Source organism: Chionomys nivalis, chromosome 6 (genome assembly GCF_950005125.1).
Source record: "Chionomys nivalis chromosome 6, mChiNiv1.1, whole genome shotgun sequence".
In the NCBI taxonomy this organism is placed as follows: domain Eukaryota; kingdom Metazoa; phylum Chordata; class Mammalia; order Rodentia; family Cricetidae; genus Chionomys; species Chionomys nivalis.
The window spans coordinates 61,351,087-61,376,562 of NC_080091.1; the positions used below are offsets into that span (position 1 = coordinate 61,351,087).

General features: G+C 35.0%; 1 protein-coding gene across 5 annotated transcripts in view; it reads left to right on the forward strand.

The window, feature by feature from the left end:
- Nucleotides 1–25,476, forward strand: part of Pcdh7 (protocadherin 7) — a 414,240-nt gene that overhangs the window by 222,927 nt on the left and 165,837 nt on the right. Inside the window, exon 3 of one of the 5 annotated variants that reach the window (XM_057771295.1) lies at nucleotides 5,405–5,500. The exons of the other annotated variants lie outside the window; for them this stretch is intronic. Coding sequence (XP_057627278.1) covers nucleotides 5,405–5,493 — 89 coding nt within the window. The 3' untranslated portion in view covers nucleotides 5,494–5,500. The remainder of the gene's footprint in view (nucleotides 1–5,404; nucleotides 5,501–25,476) is intronic. 5 annotated transcript variants of the gene reach the window in all.

Here is a 25,476-nt window from a genome sequence, read left to right on the forward strand (position 1 = left end):
ATCAGCAAACATAATTCACCATATTAAATAAGTTATAAACAAGTACTTAGGTTATCAGTTTTGTGCAAAAACAAAAATACGCCGGGCGGTGGTGGCACACGTCTTTAATCCCAGCACTCTGGGACTATATTATTAAGACCTATTAGAACTTATGCTACACAAAACATAATAAGATAAAATGGGACCTAAACATTGGAATTGAAAAAAAACAGAATGATAATAGCTCAAGAGAAGACACAAGAAACAGATTAACTTGTTTGCACACTCAGAAATCTCATAGAAACACTAAACTGGAAGCCATAATGTATACAAAAAACCTGCTGCTGATCTATGCACCAGGTCTAAAATTTTTTAAATGTATTGTGTGTACTTAATCTTCAAATATTAATAAATTTATCACCTAAGAAAATTTTATAATAATAAATCTCAAAGTTGTTCATGACAGTACTTTAATTGTCATTATGAGAATGAATTTTGAAGAAATCATGCATAATATTAAAGAAAATCACTGAAGAACATTTTTAGTTAAATATAAAATAGTGAATGTTTTTTCTTGAGTTAAGAATTTTAAGCACAATATTGCTATTATTAATGTATAATACTTTGAGTTTTCATGTATGTGTATAAATGTATCTTTTCATATTTTATATTAATCTCAAATCTAATATATTGCAATTTAGTACTAATGGCTAAGGAGTACATTTACAATATTTACAATGTTTCTAATCTCATTACTATATAATTGTTTTATCAAGTTGTTTCTATTAACTATATAAAATTAAATACTTAGCTGATTTTTGTCAGCATTAAACTTTGCAGCTTATTTCTTAAAAGCTCAGAACCATGATGTAACATATCTTAGAATTCTAGCAATGCCATTAATCTTTCCCTAAAAATTGATCTAAGAATAACATTAAAATCCAGTGCTCTTTCATCTCCACTTCATTTTTTATTGGTTTTAAACATGTGCCAACTGGTACTGAAATTTTTTTTACAACTATTTTAGATGTATTTTCTTCTAAATGATCTCAGAAACTAAATACTGTTTGATACCTTTATCTGGGGGCATATATAACTATATGTTTCATTGTGAAAATAATGCTTATTCCTTTCAAATGACAAGTATCGCCATCCCTGTGACAGAACAGTCACTTGTGTTCTGTGAGGTGACCCAACATCCCTTATAAAATTTCTGAATCTATTTCCCTGTGTGGGTATTTCGGTTGCCACTGAAGGAGGTTCCTAATTACACAGTTAAAGTGAATGAATGTGGTCCACCCTCTCAATACTCTAGCCCTACCCATAATTCAACAGACACTATAATCATGATGGCAAAGGTAACCTTCTTCATATTACTCAGCAGCTATTACCAAGACATAAGATGAGAGAAGACCCAAAATATCTCATCACCTAAAACGTGGTATCAGGTAAAGAATACACTGGGTAATCTGTGGCTTGAAGTAACTGACTGTGGAATGTTTTACTCAGATCTAGAACTAAAATATGTTGCAGGATATTTGATTGCACAATGACATCCTGTGACTATATTAATAAAGTGGAATCGAGGTGGATCCAACAAGAAGTTGGCAGGACTTAATCATAGAGTATCAGAGGATCAAACATCCAGAAAGAGAGAAAGGCCAGAAAAGATTAGGGAGGGACATGGAGATTTGTGGTTTTGGGGGGCTTACTTTTGGGTCTAGGGAGTGTAGAGAGAAGGTTAGCTGGAGGCTCCTTGGTGCTTCTTAGATCTATCAGGCTTTTACCCCAATATCTGACTCCTGAATCTTTATGAGCAATAGAACAACTTAGATAAACACAACAGAAATATCTGTTTTTCAATTCCCACAGCAAATTTCTTTTTCAGGCTTGTGTCACCAAAAGGCTAAGGAAAATAGTCCGGATAACTAGAATCTGTGGGTCTTCCATGCATATCATTGTTCCATGTACACCAGGCTATTAGAAACAAATCCAGAGAATCAGACAAAGGACAGGATTCCCACAGATTAAGTCACATCCTTGTCACATCTTATTCAGTATTTCTTCTACACCGCACATACTTCCAGACCTTTCCCCATCACAAGGTCCGTACCGGCTGAGAGAACTCCACAACCTACCTCCCTGACATTTTTGTGTGCACGCTTAGCCTTGTTTATTTTTTTCCTTTTTTCTTTTATTGAAAAAATTTCCGCCTCCTCCCAGCCTCCCATTTCCCTCCCTCTCCCCCCACTCCTTTCCCCTCCCCCCACTCCTCTCTCCCTCCCTCTCTGGTCCAAAGAGCAGTCATGGTTCCCTGCCCTGTGGGAAGTCCAAGGTCCTCCCCCCTCCATCCAGGTCTAGGAAGGTGAGCATCCAAACAGGCTAGGCTCCCACAAAGTCAATACATGCAGAATCAAAACCCAGTGTCATTGTCCTTGGCTTCTCATCAGCCCTCATTGTCCGCCATGTTCAGAGAGTCCGGTTTTATCCCATGCTTCAGTCCCAGTCCAGCTGTCCTTGGTGAGCTCCCAATAGATCAGCCCCACTGTCTCAGTGGGTGGATGCACCCCTCGCGGTCCTGACTTCCTTGCTCATGTTCTCCCTTTTTCTGCTCCTCATTTGGAACTTGGGAGCTCTGTCCGGTGCTCCAATGTGGGTCTCTGTCTCTATCTGCATCCATCACCAGATGAAGGTTCTATGGTGCCTTGTTTCTTAAGTCCAACCTTTTGTCCCCACTTTCCTCAATGTTTAGAAGGCAGCTCAGTGTGTGTATTGTCAATCAAGTGTATTCCATTAATCTCTTTTCTTCTAATACCCAACCGCTTTTGATACTTTGTCCATAATTTTCAGCCACTTGGAAGGTAACATTTGTGTTCTTCTTTGCCCTTAAAGATCACCAGAGCTTCCTGAGTTTAATTCACTAAAGCACACAGAAACCAGTCACAACACCTAAGGAAATATGAATCTTGCAAGCAAGGTCATACATTTTTCTGCATTTAGAAGGTACAAGAATCAGAGTAAATGACCTTTTGGATTCTCCATGTTACTATATTTTGTGAAAGTTCCTATCACTCTTACAGCCTCATTACAGCGTCTCTCTATAGAAAAGATCAACTTCCCACCAGAATTCTTGTATTCATGAAAGTGACAACCCATCCCTTTCTTCTTATTGCTACATCAAATCTAGTTTGTATCATTCTTCATGAACATAATTTCTACCAGGAATGCCTAACTAACAGCAAAGATTCTTTCATTACCTTCATCCCTACCTTTCAAATTAGCAGTTTTTATTTCTCTTGCTTGAGAAACTTCTATATTCAACTCTACACAGCTATTTATAAAATTATTCTACTTGACTTGATCAGTTGTAATATAAGTATTCCCCTCTTTTTGTGTACGTACATTTACCGAAGTTACTTTCTTATATCTGAAAAGTTTCAATTATACAATAGATAATATACAAACACATACATTTCCTTAGACCAAACAAAGATTTAATTATCTCTGAAAACTTTAATGTATTAGGGATCTATTCTCAAAACCGTCTATTTCACCATATTAAATGTAACCGTCTGGCTGCCAACTCAGAGCATGTGGATTCTATTTTTTTTTTCTTGGCTTGCAAGATTCCCACATTTTATTCATCCAAAGTTGAAGCATTTTCTGATCCTAAAATAATCACCCGGTAGTATTTAAATATGTGACTAGTTTGGTTTAATTAAAAAAATATTTATTACTGGACTTTTATAGATTTTAATTTTTGAAAGTAATTTAAACTTAAAAATGCTTTGCGGAGCGATATTTTAAATTAAATACACAACAGTTAAAGTAAGAATCATGACCAAACTTCAGGAAAAGAGTCTGGCCCATCAGATAATTGAGTCTGTAGTGTGGAGATGTTTCTTTTGATTCAACAGGCCTGCCTGCATAGTTCTTCTACCTCCAGATTTCTGTGATGTTAATCTCTGACGATAGCAATTAGTTTCCATGATTTCTCAATTTAAGAACTGACTAATACTATTGCCTAAGCTTTAGGTGTTTCCTGTTAAAGAGAGAGGAAGGCCAATCAGAAGCTTGTCAGAGATGAAAGATGTAAAGAAACTGGAACATTTTGAGACATACTGTCTAAACAGGATCATGAAAAGACCAAAAGGATGACTGTGTTCCAAACCTCAAAGATTTTTCTGATAGCAGCTTTCCTAAACATTGGGATTAAAAGTTGAAATTACTTTTAGAAACAAGAATGCAAACACATAGTTGCGCAAATCCTTGTCTTTACAAGGAAACTTCAACAATGTTGCTGCCTTTTGGTCATAAATACACTAAGAAATATTTTTTTGTGAGGAGTCAACTTCTTTTTTATATAAAGAAAACTTAACTGCTATTTCTAATTCTTGGGCATTTTTTTTTATAGATCTAGCTTTTTATTTTACATTTCCATAATAAATGCATTTAAATGTGCAAGTTAACTTTTACAATGTCTAAACTTCGTTAAATAAACTATTCAAAAGATACACTTCTTGCGTAGTTCTCAACTGAATATAAACATAAAAAATCAAAGACGTCTTTAAAAACCAAACAGAGATATGTGTGTAGCAAGTCTTGCTTTTCATGTGTAGATTTATTTCATACACCAGTACTAAAATAATTATAATTAAAGTACAAATAATTTATTAATATCAACTCTTTTAAAATATTTCTTTTAATTTTTCTATATAATTCTATTTACTGAAACTATAACACACCACAAATAATGTTTAATATATTAAACATGACTATTTTGACAAATTTCGTTGGATTGACCTTACGAGGTTTATGAACTGCTACTAAACTAAATAGCTTTTCCATTAAGTAAAGGAAGTTGTTTTAATGTTAAAGTTGTGTATTCTTAGGAGAACAAGAAAAAGAAGCCCTTTTTGTGTCAGTTGGGTATCAACCGCGTAGTGGCAGCAGACAGAGGTAACATAACCCTGACTATTGGAAAGCCCCTGTGCTAATGTCATCCTATAATTGTTTTTCCTATTTTAGAAATTCATACCCATGTCCTAATGTACGGCTTTAAGCTGCTCTGTTTAGCTGAAAGGTGAGAATAGGACATAGGTCATGATGAAGAGTCACACTCTGGAGGCAGAGGCCTACATGGTCTACAGAGCGAGTTTCAGGATAGCCAGAGCTATGCAGAGAATCCCTGTAAGAAAAATTAAAAAGGGGAAAAAACACTAACAAAAAACAAAAACCCCAAAAACCTAGTTTGTTAGCGTTATTCTTGAGATTTATATTCTTTAGAGGAAAAAAAGCAGAAACTAAGTTTTTTGAAATGGTTTTGTTGACACAGTCTGTGGATGGACACCACAGTCTGTGGATGGACACCGGGTGCAGCCACTGCTGATTTTCCCTTTACATTTTCACCATCTCCCTTCCCCAGGTGTTGCTGCCATCACTACCTTTCCCTTCCTTCCCTTTCCTCATGGCAAGACGCATGGAAGAAGAGTGCTGTTAAGGCCTCTCCATTAATCAACAGGTATGGCGGTTCTCAGCTGCCCCGCTTCTGAGCATTCCACCGTAGCTCTGTCTCTCTTTACCTTAGACGACACCATTATCCACTACACAGAGCGTAAAAACAGAAGAGGGTTGGGTGTGTTTTCTCTTTACATATCAAACATGGCTCATCGCAGAATTCCCTCCAAAATTGCGGATCTTTTTTTTTTCATATATAGAATACAGAAAAAATACTGATATTATTCTCAAAAGGGTGTTATGTTCAACCAATTGGAGAGGAATGATCCTGCATTTATCAGTTGTCAGTTTCAGCATTCTACAAATACTGATGCCATACGTTAAGAGTAAAATAAAAATACGTTGTGGATTTTAATTCAGAATTCGGTCTGATTTGCATTTTAGAAGCATTGTACAAAATGATAGCATTCACTTTAATACTTGTTCACTGGGTTATAAAATCTTAGGTGTCAGTCAGACCACACATATCTGAATCTATTTCCAAACTGCCACTCTGATGTGAAAGTATAGTGCCTGCTAACTACTACAAGGAAAGCTTCTATTTTTGTCAACTCATCTGGTGGCATTTGAGGAAGATGGAAGAGATTGTTGTGTTCAAGCTGTCCCAAGATACCCTGAATTCAGAGTGTTACATTTTGAAAGGAACTGAACCCTCTGGGCATGAGTCTAGCAGAGTCATGACCAATAAATCATAAGCTCTTAGTCATCCAGGGGCAATGCCTCTCGTCTTCATTTCCTCTTCCACTGGTGGAACTCGTCTGTCTGGCTCCTGCACGGGCTTGTTGTGGCTTTCTCTGATTCTTTGAGATGTGTGAACAGAATCCTACCTTTGGGCTAGGAAGAGTGTAGGCAGAGAAGTCTTTAAGGAAAAAACGAGTGTGTCTTTAAGTGTGCTGTGTGTGGAAAAACTGTGTATACAGTTCTGTACTAAGAGAGCAAATCACTTCTAGTTACACATGTTTAGTTGGAGTTCAGAGATTGTGAAGAGTTGTTTCACTGTCTCTAAGTATGTTAAAATGTCAGCAAATCTGGAAAGGTAATGAATCTCAGGTTAGATGATTAATCTTTAATTAGAAGCATATGGCTTCCTATCAAATGATTACGGCTTCATTACCCTTCAGAATTCATCTTTTATTCTTTATGTCTTAGTGACTTTGGCCTGAATACAACAAAATCTCTGGCCACCACATCTTACTCAACAGATTCCGTTGCTCATGTCCACATGTGTTTGTGCAGTTGGATCGCTTTATGTAAAGAACATTTCATCAATGCCTGTTGAGAAAATGTACACTTTCAGCCTATTTAGAGGTCACTATGTCAGAATGTTGGCTTCTATTTTCTCCTAAATTTATCTACATAAGTGTATTACTTATAAAAAGGTCTATCTGTGATGTTCTAAGTAACCAAGGTCACTCAGGATTCTCTTAAAGTAAGGAGTATTTTGTGCAATTTCTGATTCATCCCAAGTCATGTCACAATGACCTTTATATTTTTACAGGACAGAAATTCACCCATCCCTGAATATATCTTCAGGGTGCATGTGTTGAGCGGCAGTTTACAGAGCAGTCATTATGTTTGCCCTCACATAAACAAAAGTTTTTTCCTCATTTATATTCCTATATATTACTGTTTCTTTCATATTTCCAGTAGATTGTGACTTTTTGCCTTATTAATTTCTGAGGTTTCTCAATATAATTTTTTCCAAGATATAATTAATACATTTCTTCAGTTTTAGCATCTATACTTCTTAAAAGGTGTGAAATTAATCATACATACACAAAAATGATTATTTAATTTCACAAATTTACCAAATAAAATGATAGAAAAGAGCCCAACATTATTAGATCTTATGAAAGCGAAAATTTCAAGAAAGGTTTAATAGATTTGAAAAGTATAAACCACAAAAATTATACCTTACATTATATGAAGGAAATGTATACCAATATGAAAATAAACTTATGAATATATCTTTTTAGAAGAGAGGAGACTTAAAATTTAGATTTAGTGATTGAAGCAGGCAGAGAAAATTATCTTTAATAGAAAGAATCAGAAAGTTCTAAAAAATTATTAAAATTAGCCGGTAGGGGTGGTAGATGTCTTTAATCCCAGCACTCGGGAGGCAGAGGCAGGCGGATCTCTGTGAGTTCGAGATCAGCCTGGTCTACAAGAGCTAGTTCCAGGACAGGCTCCAAAGCTACAGAGAAACCCTGTCTCAAAAAAAAAATTATTAAAATTAAAATAAATTTTTTAATGAAGAAAATGTTACTGAAAAATAAATACTGAACAAACTTAAATATATGCAAAATATTGTAAAGTAAAACAAATCAGTGGGACTGGGAAAGAGGAATATTATTTATGCACTGATATATCCTTTATTTAAAAAAATCTTTGCTCTAAATGTCTGGGATGGGTACTTTTATGGGAACAACACTTCTCAGTGCGATAAGGCCAAATGCATTAATTTTGAGCTAGGCATTTTAAATTTAAAATATTGTACCAAGAGAATACAGTTGAAATAGGACAATAGAGAAGTAAGGTGTATGTCTAAATCTCTCACCTGACCACATTCTACCAATAAGTTCAAATTGAATGAATTCAACATTTTAGATCCATAGACGGACAGACCAGTTTGTGTGTGGAGTGACTGGTGCATAGGATACATGTTTGTTTGTTATTAATCATACAATTTTAAAAGTGACTAGTAAGACCAGTGGCCCACAAATCCAGTATTAGATTAGGCATATATTCTCCCTATCTATCTGTGAGATTTTCTCCTGTGTGCATGAATAATCTCAGTGACACAAAACATAAAGTTAGCCCATTCTACTTTAGCATATTTGTTCTCCACCTTTTCTCCTCTCTCCTCCTCTCTCTCTCTTTGTCCCTTTGCCACACTCCATTCCCTACACTTGGGTATTTTTTGAGCTGAAATCTACCTTCCTTTGACTTGTATCTGATTATTGATATTCCCTTTGGGAAAAGGAAAAAGTGGTCTTTTCCAAAGAAAAATATTTTCGGATTTAAATTCAGACTGACAGTACGTTACAATGTCTAGATATTTCTGTCTCTCCATAAACTTTTTCTTGGTTCACAGCTCAGCCATTTAATTTTTCATTACTTGGTTGCAGATCCTTCTAGAGTTCTGGTTGTTATCATTTTCTCCTTTAAATCAAAATGTTCTTTTTTTCATAAAACAAGAAATTCAGGATGGGTAATCCTCTTTTATACTAATCTATACAATACTATCTATTGGAAGTGTCTAGTAATTTCATTGCAATGTCTTCAGGCTTGAAAAAGAAACAGAGTTTATAACTATGTAAGTCTTTGGACAGAATTTTAAAGTAAGTATGTTACTGTAGGCAACAAATAAATCGATTGAACACAAGCATAAAATTTAGAAGCAAAAAAATTTTTTGAAAGAACTCGATCTTTATTAAAGTAAATCTTTACCGAAAAACAAGTAAATTTAGCAGTAAGAAAATAATATTCTTAAGTTGATAGTATTAAGTAGAGAAAAAAGAAGATTCTCTGCGTTCAAATTATTGACCTCTCTGATAATAATATGAGCTCATCTATAACAATAAGTTTCACAGAGGTCAAACTAGAGCAAAATAAGAATAAAACCTGGGTAAGGCATGTGCTGTCAGAGCTGTGCTAAGAAAAGCGACTACAAAGTACGTTCCTCGCTTATGTACTCTTGTTTAATGCCAAACTGCTGTCAATGTCCCTTGGCGAGTTCTATTTATGAGTAGATTACAACACGCGCTCAGAGGCCCTGCACATCTAACTCTCAGTGAGGGCCGGCACAGAATATATGGGCTTTCTGAAGCTGTGAAATTTAATTAATTTGCTGGCAGAGTACAGTTTTCATGCCACATGCCTTTGCCCTGACCCTGCTCAGGACTTCCATTTTCAAATGTGCTTTATATATTGTAAACCTATATCATCTTAATGAAACTCTTCCATGCAGTAATTTCAGTGCTTGACTTAATTTTCTCAACACCCCAGTGCCTACATACATTCTTTTTTTCTGTATTACCAACTGTGGTTTACTAAGTTGCGTGAATATATTCATGTCCCCTTCTGATTTCTTGATATTCAGATTGCAAACCATTACTCTTTAGGTATCACATTAAATACAGGACTCTTAGGAAAAATTTTAAAAGAACAAGAAACTTCTGTCTGCTTTGTTTCTTACTGCTATTGAAGGCATAAGGCATGAGTAGAGTATCTAATATCGCTCATTTAGTATGATAATGAGCAAAATGAACACAGGGCGTTTTGGATTAACCACCCCTTTACACACTCACCTACTGCATAAACCTAAGTCTCTTGGACTACATCATCTTTAATGCCATTTCTGGATTTCAATAAAACATGGAAGACTGGAGAGTTTGGAAATTGGGATTTTGCTCCAGTTTTGCCAGTGACTGACAGAAGTATGATTCGTCGTCTGTACAGTGGAGATGCTAAGTTAGTTGAGAATGACTTGTCAGTGAGAATGAAGGTGTTAACTTTTGTCTCTAGAGCCGTACCCTCAATTAGGAATCTGAGAACTTGCTTTTACTCTGTGGCGTGGACTACTGTGATCATGCAATTACCTTATATTGCCACAGACTTGCTGCATAAATCTTCATAAACACTTATTTAAAAAGAAAAACTGCTGTAATTTTGAAGTGTTGTATTTTCCTTTAGGATGTGTATATATACATAACACTGTGTGTGTTGTGTGGGTGTGTGTTATGTATTCAGATGTGTGTGTGTGTGTGTTTTAGATTCAGATGTGTGTGTTACCTGGGGTGCCATATGTTAATGGGAAATATCAAAGTCCAATACGGGTTTCTTAATACAAGAATTTAAGAACAACACAAAACCCACAAAAGCTTGAGAACAGTTTTATTAGAGTTCAAAAGAAAACTTCCAGGGAGCCAAGCTGTAAATTTCAGGAACTGCCAGAGAAGGAAGATGGAGAGTGGTATAGAGTAAATTATTCCATTTATAAATACCCACGTGGCAGACAAGCAAACATGTCACGGGCATGAGGGCTTTAAAGAAAGAGTAAAAAATCCTAAAGTACCCGAAAAGAAATGCTTAACATCTAGACAAATGCAGAAATAAAGAGACAGGGGAGGAAAAGAAGGAAGAAAATGAGTTTTAGCTTCAGAATCCTGAAGGTTGGGACCCCAAACATAAACTCGTGGAGGGCCTTACCAACTGCCTGGAGAGCAAGACATTCTGGGAAGGAAAAGTATTTTTCCTCAGCACATAGATAATTATTCCTCCCATCTCTTCAGTGTGACTTAACAGCAAATCAGAACTCTGAGGGTTGGTTCCTGGCCATGGGGATTGACTAGCTGAACTGCATTGACTCTTAATGAAAGAAACAATGGCATGTCTCTTCTCAGAAACAGAGTCCATTCTTTTGAACAGAGTGAAAAAGCTTTTGGTTAGTGAACATTCACTGGTACCGTGTGTGTGTGTGTTTCTCATGCTTAAAAATATTTGAGCCTAATTAAATGTTTTGGGAAGAACAGTGCCACTAAGATATTTACAGAACATTAATAGAAGCTAGATTTCTGTGGACTATCACTTTATGACTCTTTGTTCTAGAACAAATGACAGTGGGGTTACACAGTGAAACATCTCTTTGTAAATAAAAATTTTACTACTTGCTCATATAAATACTCATTGAAAAGTGGTCCATAAAAAAGCCTGTGCCGTATAAATGAAAATATTAACCTCCAAGTTTGCATGGCAATTTTCCATTTCCGTTATCAACATTCATGAAAGAATAGATTATAAGTTATAATGAATTCCACTTCTGATGCCATTTAACAACAGCCACGTGACAAACAAGTAGTCCCATGCTGGGGACAAGGGCTTTAAAGAAAGCATAAAAAACCCTAAAGTACCAGAGAAAGACATGTTATTAGCAATAATTCTGTACTGTAGTTTGGTGACATCATTTTCATTTTTTTTATTGGAGCTGACGATTGCAAATTTGTAAAATCTCTAGGAAGATGACTCTTTCTTAGATAATGCTATAATATTCCAATGACCCTTTTACTCATTAGAGCTGCAACTAGGGATAGAATGGCACTAATTTTCTTTTGTGGACCTACTATTCACTTTGCTGTCTGTAGATTGGAGGCTATTATTCTACTGTGACAGGAATGATAATCATGAAAATTGTAAGAAATGACTTTTACAAGAGTAGTTTGTTTATTTTCTAGTCTTTAAGGTATAAAAAAAAAGTATTCACATAGACTCTGAAATTATTTTACCTGGAAGAGATTATGAAAATTTTCTTCCATGAAATTTAGTTATGGAAGAAAAAGGGAGTTAATAAGAAAGAAGGAAAGAAGGAAGGAAGGAAGGAAGGAAGGAAGGAAGGAAGGAAGGAAGGAAGGAAGGAAGGAAGGAAAAAAGCTTTTCTAAAGTCATTAGCCAGTGAGAGAACTGTGAACAGTTATCCCCAGTCTTCAACTGGAGTGACCAAATGTATTGCAGTAGAATAATGAAAAGTAAAGATCTGACTTTCCGTTGACACTTTTTTTTTTTTTTTGCATCTGTGAATGTACTACATGCCTTGAATTAGCAGGATGAAATAGGAAAGCAAACTTATATGAGAAACAAAACACCACCAGGTCGCACAACCTACTGCCTTTCTGAAGTAACACAGGGGGCGGTGGGCTCTTTGCAATGTTTGAAAAAAACAAAAATAATTTAAAATCTGCAAACAACTTTTAATAGATGTTACACTTGAAAAAAAAAAAGTAACTCAGCCCAGAATCATGAACTGCTTAACAAGAACTTGTCACTCCCATTGTTTACCTCTGGACTTTGGAATGCAGCACCCATCCCTTTGAGTTTGTAGCAAACAAAACAGAGACAGTTACCACAGATTCCCAAATAAACATTAAGCAGACATAGCCATCATTATTTATGCTTCTCTGTCCCCTCTAATCAGCACAGCAGACATCAACTAAATAAACAGAACATCTTGCAAAGAAAACTGTTAGGCCAGATGCACTAGCTGATTGCGGTAGGAGATAAGTTAATTGAAGGGGAGGGTGAATGTCCTTAGAGGAGAGTATTGCACATTGCTCAGGATTTTAATGCTTTGTGTTCTTTATTGAGCATACTATGTGAAAGGCCAGTGAGTTGAAGTAAGGCAGAAAATATAAGAAAAGGTTTAAAAGCAATAATGAAATGAAGACTTAAGTTTGGTATTGTAAAAATCCATCTCTACATTTATAATGAAAATAAAGAGGAGGCAATGGAAGGGTGATAATTTTGTGAAGGTGTTTCAGACTACGTGTATTTTCCCAGTAAAACATAATGATACCAGTACCATCTTTTTATTCTTGAGTTGTTTATCCAGTTTAAAAAGATTGTATTTGGTATGGTTTTAAATATATGAATTTAAATATTTTTTCATATGTGTCTCATATTACATAGCTGTAAGGTGTTGTCTTATAGCACACTGAAACTTTAGCTTATCATGTAAATGGGGGGGGAAGAGGTACAATTAAGTTCTTTCTGAACACTCAAGTAGATAAATCTAGGTTACAGAAAAATATCCATGTGTGCTAGCTTCCAGATATGCAAGAAAAAGAAGCAGGTCTCAGATAGTCAGGCCAAGTTTTGAGGAACTTAAAGTTAAGAAACCCTGATTACCTTTCAGAAATTGAAGACAGGAAGAGAGTGTTTGTGTGTGGGAGGACAGAGAGAAGCAGGTAGAGTAAAACTAGGCAAAGCAAAATATTTGTGCAAAAGACATGGAGAAGGGAAGTTAGGATGTTTTTAATGCAGTTGAGGCCATTAGTTACATTGTACGTATTTTACAAAATAAGGCAAGCAGATGGATTGGGAGAATAGAAACTTGGAGGTCCTGGAGGTGGAAGGAAAGCCAGGGAGTCTCATATGCCTAAGTGGATAGATACAGTCAGTCTAGAATATACAGCATAGATGTGTGAGTGTTGTATTTTCATGTAGCATATCAGCTGCACATCAAGCAAATGCTTGAATTGCCTTTGAAATGGCCTGAATAGTGCTGATGCAATCGGATAGCATGGGATACACCCATGTGTGTTTGTGGGAATTTACAACCTTTTAAAAATTCAAAGAGCAATCTCTGAAAAAATGTATTTTATTAAATATTGTCTTTCATGAGACATTTTAATTTTTGGAAGAGAATAGTGTTTTAATAAGTAAAACATCCTTTTGTGTTTATGCCAAGCACTTTAAAATTCTAATAATATTTGAGACAATAAATTAGTTGAATCTGGGTTGGGAAATGGTTTGATAGTAAAATTGATAGTTTTGGGGCTTTACAACATATTTAAAGGATATATCACTTAGTCTTTTCTTTTAGTCATAAAATTTTAATATGTCCCTAACCTAACTAAGAAAAAGTAAATCACAGATGTCATATAAGTGACCATTTTTTGGAGTTGGCACTGTAAAAGATAAAATTCATATCCTTTCATTACAAATAAAAGAATAATTAAAAAATAAAATTATGAAGTGATAAATATTAAAAGTGACTTATATGTTAAGACAAGTTCCAAACATAACTTCATTTTGTATACATTTAATTTTAGTGCAAATAATGCAGCAGAACAGTACCAAGATATAGAAACTTTTCAAATAATTCAGCAGTACAGTACCAAGATATAGAAACTTTTCAAAACTAGATGATCATTTTTAGTAATAAGACAGCATTATCTTGAATTTTGCATGAAACTTATCATTAGATTACCCAATCCAAGTGATTCCAAACTTAAGTACTGAACTGTGTGTAAAACCTACTAGTATTTCCAAAAATGTAATTCAGGCATTTCACTTATATTTTAATATGTGTTTAGCTTTTACTTTTAATTAAACTGTTATTTATAAGATTTATAATTAGAAAGACCATTTTTGAAATTTGCTCATAAAATGAGGGGCACTAAATGGATAATATTAGTGTTATGACATCCTCTTTCTTTAAAGTCAAGTGTTTATTAGAAATAACATACTCAGCTCCATTACTCACTAAAGTGACAAAATATTTTCTAGTCTTTCTAAATCTCAGTTTTAGGGTTGTAAATTATTTGACCTTATGTGATGAGTTACATTTTTTTTAAAGGAAGAATTAGAAATGAAAGTTGTAACCGAGTATTTGGCGAGTGTTCTTGGAAAAAGAAAAACCACCAACTATCAGTAGCTGTTAGAATACCTACTGTGCCTCCATTAAGTCACATAGAAGGAATATTCCAGCAGTTGCATAACATAGTACTATGGTAATGCATAGATTACTTTCTTCCAGATTCTTGTTGCAATCCAATTAATTGTCAGTGTCTATGGATCATGTTTGTTCCTATGATTATGGCTCTTTGGGACTCATTTTGTTGATAGTAAAACCCAAGTGACACTGGAAGTGAATGCTATCTTGTATTTTCTCTTAAATAGACAACAGCATTACTTTGTTATTTTCTCTATTTTAATATGTGGTTGCTACTTATTTGTCTCTCTACTTTGAAGAAATAATTGAGGCTTTCCATTTCATTTAGTATGACTTTGACGTGAGGGGGAAAATGAAATATGAAAGATTTGATGATTGAATAATTTCATGGGAAGGCAAAGTGCTTGGGCTGAATTGCCCTGTGTTCAATATGGACAGATAATCTAACTACTGTGCATTTCATTCCCTGACCTGAAAATGGAAGAAATACTAGCCCACATTAAGCTTCCAATAATTCATACACACATTATTGAGGTAATGTGTAATGAACCTGTAAAAAGGTTCATATTTACAATTAACTACCAAGAGAAATCCTCAACTGTACCTTGGGTATGCTTCATCCTGTAGAAAGTGCACAGGGCTTGGATGCAATAGAAATTTGATAGTTAAAAATGAAGATATAAATGGCATGGCTCATCGGAATATTTGAGGAAATAATTGTTGAATATATTCATGTTAAATGGAACACTTACAGTAACATCTATATGACTGTTTATTTGAACAATGTAAGATGAAAGGGGTGTAGAAAATGCATTCTCAAACAACTTGCATGTGTAGAAAAAAAGAAAATATGTAAACTTAATACTTTATGTTAAGAGATAGCCTAAATTTAATTTCTCATTTATCAGTAAATAAATGTCTTTGTTCATTGCATCAAAATTTTCTATCTCAAAATTTTCTTTGAAATAATTGATGCAAGTCAAACTTCCACCACTCATGTGAAGATCAAGGTGTACAATTTTATTTTATGTAGAAAATAAAAGTAGAACTGCAATGAGACAAAAAGGTCTCTACTTTTAAAAAAATTATTTGATATTATGATACTTTTAATCTTGGCCATCAGGAGACAGCGGCATGTGGATTTCTGTGAATTTGAGGCCAGGCTGGTCTACAGAGTGAATTACAGTTTAGCCAAAGCTACACAAAGAAACACTGTCTCAAAAAACCAAACCAAAACAAAAAAGCTTATATTTATTTGAATATATAATTAAAAAAATTAAGTTTGGTTCAATCAAATCTAGGTGGATGAGAAGACGAAGCTATTGCTTGACAGTTGAATTTGTTCTTTGACATTGAGCTCTTGTGGATCCACAGGTCTCATATTTTCTCTTCGTTCAATAGATATTTTCTTACATAATGAATTTAGTCATATCTCATTTCTCACATGGGAACCTTTATAGAATACTGTGTTACCGATATTAGTCTTTTAAAGTAATGAGCTTCATTCATGTTATCTTAATAAAATTATTTAAATAGGCTTACAAAAGCACCACAGGACATTGACAAATAAACATACCGAAAACTCAAAATGTATAAAATGTGGAGAAAAAAAATATCAGTGAAGCTTTCTCAAATAAATCATCATTTGCCATCACTTTAAATGTTTAATCTGAAGACTATGTAAAAATCATAATGTGTGTATGCGTGTATTTATGTGTACATATATGTACTTGGACATTTTTACATTCTTAAGTGTTCCTAATCTGATAATAATTCCATGTTAAATATTTTTACAGCTAAGACTTTAGTAACAGTCTTGAAATCATATTGCTATATATTTATCTTACTGGTTTTCCCAGTTTTCTCTACTTTGAGGAAATTGGCAAGGCCTTGACTAGGCTACTTCCATGATAGCAGTCATCCTGCAAAACAAGGTGTGTTTCCATCACTGTCTAAATCAGACAAGCTCAGCTCTCTGTCCTCCAATCTGGAATGTATCTGTCATGAGAGGACAGCAATATAGGGCTCATTGAAATTGTTTTCAGGGTGAGAAACAGAAGGGGCATGAACTCAGTCACGGACTGGGGCGCTACTGAAATGGCCATGTGCATCATAACGTCAAGCTATTGTTACATAGTACTACTCCATTTTTCGGGGTGCAAATCTACTATATCAAAAATGCATCTATTGATTAAACCTATGTGTTTGTCTTAAAAGCTTTGGAGTTTTAATATGTTTTTCTCAATCTGGTGATAAATGTTTTTTTCATTATGCATACACAACACATACACACAAACATACTACATATGCATACACTTTTAGTGTTTGAGAACTAAATTCTAAATGAAAATTTCTAATTCATAATGATTTCTTTGTGTATTTTACTCATTATAAAATGTAGTACCTTACGAAAATGCCAGTGACTAATCTCTTAATGAGACCACAAATGAATGTTTTCATGCCTCGCCTTTTGCTGGTTAAAAGACAGAATGTACAGAATTTAATTGGCTGTTTCTGGTTCTTTTCCTTCACGTTTGCATTTCATGGCAGTTGGAATAAGTGCATAGTCTTGCATTTTTCAGAGTTCATGGGTAGCAAGCTGTATTCTATGCTTGTGTTAGTCTGTAACCTGCCTAACGGGAGCCGAATTTCAGTATAGAGACAGGCATAAACGGCATGAGTGAATTCACATCCCCTCTTACCATTTCCAAAATTTTTTCAGGTTGAAGAACTTTTTAACACTGTAAATCCTTCTGAACTTGATGAATGAGATTTAGTTCAGAAGCTCAGTCTAAACTTCCAGATCATGACTGTCTCCGAGGTGCCCTATATTTACTTATTGAACCATCTTACATATTTCAGTGAATTTAGTATAAAAATTTGCTTTACATTGTTTGACCAGAGTATTAAAGTCCACATGGAACTTCTGTTTCAAACACACCTTTTATCCGGTTCTTTTCATGTGTCTTCTGCAAACACATGTATTTGGTCTTTGAGAACTATTCCATCTTCTGCTAATACTAAATTATCTGAACACTGCCTCATCACTGTAATTATGTGGACTGAGGCTACTCTATGCATAGCTTTTCCTAATTTGTGGTTTCCATCATCTATAGGAGAAAATGTCACGTGCTTGTTTCTTAGGAGTAGTAGTTATTTTTTTCCCGAGATTTTACTGTACTTCTTTTTCTGTATTTATGAATGTAAGGGTCTTCGTTGGAATGGGCCACATTTCTGATCTCTGGGAGTTGGATAGAAACAGTAGATATGCTGATTCAGAGAACTGGAAGCAAAACTAGCAGGTGTCTGGGTATGAATGACTGATATAAAATTTCTTGTTGACAATTCATTAACAAACTTAAAGCTCCCCTTTCCCTAATTTTATAGATGTGCTACTTATATTCATGATTTATTCTGCTTGTTTGTCTTTTCTTTCTTTTATTGTTTTTCTAAAATATACCTTCCTTAGTTTTTTGAGGTTATAATTACATTGTTTCCCCTTTATTTTTCTCCCTCCAAACCCTCTCATATACCCCTTTCCAATTTATGCCTTCTTTTAGAATATTATATATATGTATATATATATAATATATACATGAATATTCCAAAATATATAAATACAGGTTGTTTAGTCTATATAATATCACTTTTATATATGTTTTCAGGGTAGATCATTTGGTGTTGGATAACCAAATTTGTATATCCTTCCCTAGAGAAGACTTTTTCCCGTTCTCAGAATTCCTTAAATGCCAATAGTTTTTTTGTGTTGACTTAAGGCCTTACGATATGTCCCCTGTCTACAATGGAAAATATATTAGTGTTGACCTTGCTCCCAAAATGGTTAGGCAGTCTTATTGGTGGACTTTATGGGTGTAGCTTCTGACTTTCCTGTGAGAAAAGGTAATACAGCAAACTCTGATCCTTTGGACCTTGCAACCTTTCTGCCTTCTTTTTATGGTTCCCTGAGCCTCGGATGATGTTGTTTTGTAGATGTATCAATTGGAACTGGGTTCCACAGCTCTGCATTTTTATTGACTATGATTAATGAGGTTCTTAATTATAGTAAGTGCTTAGAGTGATGCTTTCTGTTCCTTTTCTATAGACTCCCTTTTAGCAAAAGGGAGCAATACACGTATCATTGCTGATGTAAATTTTACTTGAGTGATTAATTATCTTTAATTCATTTGTATGATTTTTTAATACAATTTTTTTGTATAAAGGATTTTGGTCATGTTTTGAAATATGTAAGAATCATATCTATATCAATTACTTCACATTCCATTGCTTTAAATTCATTAATTGTACATTTTATATTCAAATATGTCTCAAAAAGTGGTCTTTAAAATAATTTTTTACTTTCAATGTATAGAATAAAAGAATATATGTGTTTTCTATAATATATTTATATTTGTCAATCTTAGCTCAAATAAAGTAGATAAAGTAGTTTGGAATCAATTAACTCATGCAAATATAAAAATTAAATAATCTGTATTTCCACAACTATATTTATATTGTATAGTTAAAATTAAGGAGTAATTATGGAGGAGACCATAGAATTTGATTCTTCTACCATCTTACATATTTCAGTGAATTTAGTATAAAAATTTGCTTTACATTGTTTGACCAGAGTATTAAAGTACTCATCAAATTCTCACTCTTTCCTAAAACTGTTGTTCTCTTCTTAAATCACAGATCAGATTTAAAAAATTACTTTTTTATGGAATTCTAAATTTTTAGCTCTCAAGAGAGATGCTCCCTAGTGATGCTGAAATTCAAGGAGGTTGAAGTAGAAGATTTGATAAAAGGGCTGGAGAATGTATTTCAATATAGATTAGTTGTAGAGTACCTAGCATGTACAAGCAAGACAAAAAAATTGAAAGGAATAGGAAGAAAAAAGGAAGGGCAGGAAGGAGGGAGAAAGGATGGGAGGGAGGGAAGACAAAACAAAGAGAAGAAAAATTTATTCTAAATTCAAAAGTATCCTTGATCAAATTGTTGCAGATAAATTACTTGCTATATCTGACTGAGATGGCCATTTTCATCTGAAAGAATTTTTTCTAGCTGAAAATGCTTTCTCTCCTGGAATTTTTCAGGATAATTAATTTTTAGCACATACAACATGATTTAGGTGGTTAGCCTGCCCTTGTTAAACAAGGTCTGCTGTTTCTGACCACCAACATTATAACTCATCAGACTTTCCAAACAGGAGCTGTTTAAATCAAAGGATTTTCATTGTGGATCACTCAGTGCTGCTGGCTAGACCTCAGAGGCTGGGAAGACACTCTGAGTGTAATTGTAGAACCCTGTTCTCCAATCAGCATATATTATTGCAAAGCAAGAACTACACTGTCTAAATTGCTCCCTAAGTTACATCTCAGTCTGTCGTTTGAACTTGGAGGCCTACATTCCTAAATGTCTCCGCTAAGTTAAAAGAATGGTACACTTTTACCTTCCATAAAAGTGTTCAGAATAAAAGTACCCTCTTTTGATTTATCTGATTATTCACTAAAAAGAAATGCCATTGTTTTGTGGGCAGGATTTAATATCCATGAAGTGTTTCATGGCAGATTTAATGCATTTCCTCTAAAATGTCAAGAAGTAGTTTTTTTTTTAATTTTTTATAGAAAAGGGAACATTTAGGAACATTTGGGTAGGAAGGAATAAATAAAAAGAATTACATTTAAGATTATACTTTTGCATTTGCTTTGTTGAAGTGAGTGGGACATGATTTGAGAGCAAGCATTTTTCCTTTTTTGTTGTTGTTTCTTTTTTTCCAAGTTTCAAGTTAGAAGTAGAAAATCATATACAGATTCGTCAGTGTTAGTTGAGATGCTCCATCTTGTAGTTGGGAGTCATACTGCTTTGTATCAGTGTATCGAGTTGAGCATAGAGGCTACAGGTTGACTATGTTAAGATCTTTGTTTTGCTACAAATAACGTAGAAAAGTTACCTCAAACCATGAATCAAATTACTGTTAAAGCTACAATAAAAATGTATGTTATCAAAATGATTTTCACAGACAAATTCCTAGTATTCTTGTGAGAGAGCATCATTCAGTGAATAGAGCGCCAACATAAAATGAGGACTCTTTGCTGTACTTCTAATTAGAAAATGAGTTAAAAGATACGGTAACCTATATTTCCATATTGCAAAAATCTGGAATTGGGCTAAAATTTTTAATATCCTATCTAGGCTTAAAGATTTCTTCCTATCCACTGCCTATTTAAAAATTAGGCAATGAAAGCAGGCATGATAGCACAGACCTTTAATCCTACCACTATAAAGGCAGTGGCAAGCCAATCTCTGAGTTTCAGGCCAGCCTGTTCTACAGAACAAGTATCAGGACAACCAGGGCTGTACAGAGAAACTCTGTCTCAAACAAACAAACAAATAAAATAAAAATTAGGCAACATAAGCAAAACAGAGATTCAACATAAATAAAAACAAATGACTTTAGAATTATTCTAATTTTAAGATGCTTTCAATCCATATAAAGGTTGCTGCTGACGATGATAAACACCTAGGTGGGAAAGCAGTGATTGGCACTGAGAAGGAAAAAAAAAAATTTCATAAACACAATTGATTTTTATCCTTTTGGTTTTTCACTTTGTATGAATTGTAATTTCAGACTGTACTTTGGAAACTAATCATAAAAGAGCATGATAGCTTGGTGCAGACGTTTTCTCAAATCGGGCCAAATAGAACTTCCCGAGAATTGAGAATCAAGCCGTTCTCATTGTTGCCATTATTCTTCTAAACTGAGGGCCTGAATATTATGTCCGCCTGACTTTGCTCACTCTTCTTAAAATTATAGCTCATACTTTTGAATAACAACTATCTAGACAATAATTGGAGGAAGAAATAGACAATTGTGTGCATTGTTAGTAAACAGTGAATATTGCAAAAAAAATCTCGTATACAAGAAAGGGCCATAAAACCCTAAAACTCTTATATTTTCCAATTTCTTTCTTCACTTTATTCCTATGATGTGTATTTCAAACATATGCTACGTATTGCACTATTTATTTTATTTATATTGTCATCAGAACACTCTCCATATAAATTTAAGTGATACATGAAGTTCCTAGATTTTTGTTGAAAATATGCCCATAGAACCCACACACATACAAGAATACTGTTCTCCAAATAGCATCTACTGCTCTTTGAATGTATTTTTTTTAAATGTGTGTTGAATGGAGTCTGTATATCAATAACTGTTTAATGTCCAGGCATGTGGAAATAGGTTTAACCATGTGAGATCTTTATCTTACTGCAAACTTGAGACTCATGGGGAAAACATACACCTTGGTAACAGGGGGAATTATTGTGGATATAAATACAAGTTACTGTGGCAGAAGAAATAAAAGGAAAGATGGAAGGAAGAGGAAAGGAAGATAGCAAAAGTGGCAAACCCAGGCTCAGGCCAGAGGACATCAGGTAGGGCAGCTTGCGGACAGAACTTCTCTTCTCTTCTGCTACGTTCTTTTAATACAACATCGCCTTAAAGCGCATTCTTCTCAAGCTTCAACTGCTACACAAATTCTTTCCTGTGAGTTTATTGTCCAGAAAGGACATTTTGTTTGTCTTTACCATGGAAGTTGCATATCTTTTGCAGTTATTTAGTATCTAAGCTTGAAGAACTACCTGGTTTAGTTAGCATGCCTCTATGTGAAAAGGAAAGCCACCTAGGACGGATTGATTTTCACGGAAGTTTGAAAGCTAAAACTGACAAGGACGCTGCTCACCGGCTTGATACTAAGTTCCTCCAGACTTCCTGTGGATATCCACCTTCGTGCTTCTTCTACCTTTTTCTGTTCTCTACCTGAGCAACACTTTACTCCTATATTAGCATCCATAAATATCTCTTTCCAAGGATTTAAGGGACAAGATCATGAAGGAATTGTAATCTCTCCCTCCCTGTATCACATTTTGTGTGTATGTCTGTCAGGGAATATTTACTAAGAGCTTGTTTTGTTGCTACCAAGAACAAAGAATCATTTCAGTTTTAAAACTAGGCTGTTTTATGTCAGAATGCAGAGCATAGACTAAGTGGGTATTTATGGCCAGTGCCCATTCTGGGTGTCCCCTGCCCTCATGGTAAGAACTTGCAAAGTATTTCCCATGTCACTCCTCTGTAAGGCATAAAGAATTCTGGTGCACTCTAAGAGGTCCTGTGTACACTTGCTTTCCTTGAAGTTATTCTGTTTTCACATGTGTGGCAAATTTCTAATTAGAAAGAAGCTCAGCTGTCTGCTCCCAGGTGTGTGTCAGTCCATCCTGTGAGGTTTTCAGGAACAGAAGTGCTCACTGGGAAAGCAACTTAGGAAAGGCAAGGGCGGACACTGCGTGAGGCAGACTGCTTGTTTGGTTGTTATTTTGAGATGAGCAGTAGGTTGTTAGGATGGAGGAGGAAGTGGTTCAATTTCTGCTTGGGAAGAAAAAAAAGAGACAGAGAAATGAAGAAAAGCAAGCAAAAAAGGAAATCCTGTAGCTGCAAACTCCAATTGAAATTCATGATTTTAAAGCATACTAGCTCTTCTTATACATGGGCATGGGACAAAATATAATTTTCCTTCTCGTTTTAAATGATGCTACCATTTAAAATTATAGACTCTGAAGTCAAACCAACTCTGGGTGACTCTTTCTCTCCAGTATGAAGGAGCCGAGTAATTAGATTCCTGGCTTGTGGTATATCTCTGTGCACACACACTTTTTGCCTAAAGAGATAAACACTTTGTTGAGTACTTCAGAGGCACTGCTCTCTGGTTTATGTGTTAATTAATGTAATTATCACAGCACTCTTTCTCCATCTTACACATGAGGAAACTGAGGCTCACAGCTACTCCTTTTGCCCTGGTTACCCGTATGCTCTCCACCCAGGTAGTCAGACCAGATTCTGAAACCATGCACTGCACGTTGGCTGTGCCATGCCCGTTTCCTGTGTATAGGGTTTTGCTAATGGCATCTCTCTCTACAGAAGGCCTATTATGTTCCAGGTGCTTTGTTGTAAATTATATAGTACAGACGTGATAGTTTTGCTTTCTTCCTGGCACAAACAGAACTTCCTATCAGTTGAATGATTCCTGTTAAAATATTAAGAGGTTTTCCCCATTCTTTCTTGTTCCCACTTTCTAAGGAACACTAGCAATCTGCACCAATTTACTGAACATGCATTACTGTTAATTATATCAGTCAGGTGGAATATTGGTGCAGTGTATTTGGTGTAGCTGCAAAACCTACAAAAATGATATCAAGTAGCAGTAAGTAACACGTGGTACTTGCTCCCTTGATCTAATTTTCAGGTCTTTCTTGTGTGGAGCATAGCCTTCCAACGCAAACCTTGTTTCCTTCCAGCTCAATGCACAGATTTCTGAGGCTTGACAGGCAAAGTCCTGGGATAAAAAGTTATACACATTTTGATAGAATAATCCACTTATACCACTACAGAATCACTTAATTTTTAGGGTAGTAGGATCTGCATTGCTTGAAATGCTCAGAGAAATTCCTTAGCATCGGTGATTCCGAAGGATGGTTGTGTAAAGCTGACAGTGTTTTAGGTATTAAAGAAAGTGACTGACCTTGAGTTTCTTAATGCATTTTTAAAGTTATCGTCTATGTCATCTCAGAAAACATGAGAATGAATTCACAAAGCCCATGAGATGGGAAAGTTGCAGGCACTCGCCCCCAAGCCTGATAACTTGAGTTTAAATCTCTAAGACCCACTTTGTGAAATATTGTCCTCTGCACTCTACAAGTGCGTCATAGTACACAGCACACACACACACACACACACACCAATAAGTGAATCAATTTTAAACTAACAAACAACAATAACAACAAACTAGCAGTGTTAGGTCTGTTGTCTTCCACAACCCCAGCATACGGGCATCTGGAGGATTGCTGTGAGTACTAGGATTGCCTGGGTATGCAGTAAGACCATGCTTTAAACAAAAATAAATCAAAGAAAGGTACAGAGAAGCAGAGGTGGGGTGGGGATTTAGCACAGGTTATAGTCGGGGTTTTTAATCTGGGGAAGCAAAACAAAACAAAACATCTCCATGTAGATTGAAACCAAGGCTCCAATTACTCCATGAATTCTGGCAGCAAAGCAATAGGAAAATCAATCCAAACACCTGCTGTGTGTTTATGTAAATCAAGTTCAGGCAAGATTATTTCTCCAAGATTTCCCAGGTAACAATAGTTCAGTAATTCCGGCTTTGTCGTGTCTACTGCACATCTGATGAGATCTTCTTAAGATGTAGCCCTCACATATTCACCAGAAGTCGGAATCTCTATTGTCTGCCCTTTCCTCTCTCTTGCAGCAAACATTCTTCAGAGACATTTTCAAACATTTTGAACTTAATACATGGTAAATGACACATCATGGATTGGTTGTTTTATTTCTAAGAGAGGCCTGCAGGGCCCACAATAACCATGAGTTTGCCATTAAAAAGAACAACAACAACAACAACAAAAAAGCAACTTAGTCTGTGGATAAAATGAGAAGCTCCAAAGGTCATCTGAACAGTAAACTGTTAAGATGTTTTTATCTGTAATTTGTTTAACTTTTATGAAAAGAAAATCTAGTTTGTCCTAGGTTATGTGATAAAAGAAGCCAGTTGTAAAATGTCTTCCAGATATAAGGGAAATCTTTATTCTTAAAAATAAGTCTTTGCCTAATCATCAAAATTTTAGTATAGAAATTAAGAGTGTATCACTTTTTCTTTGCATTATTTATTTACTTATTTTGA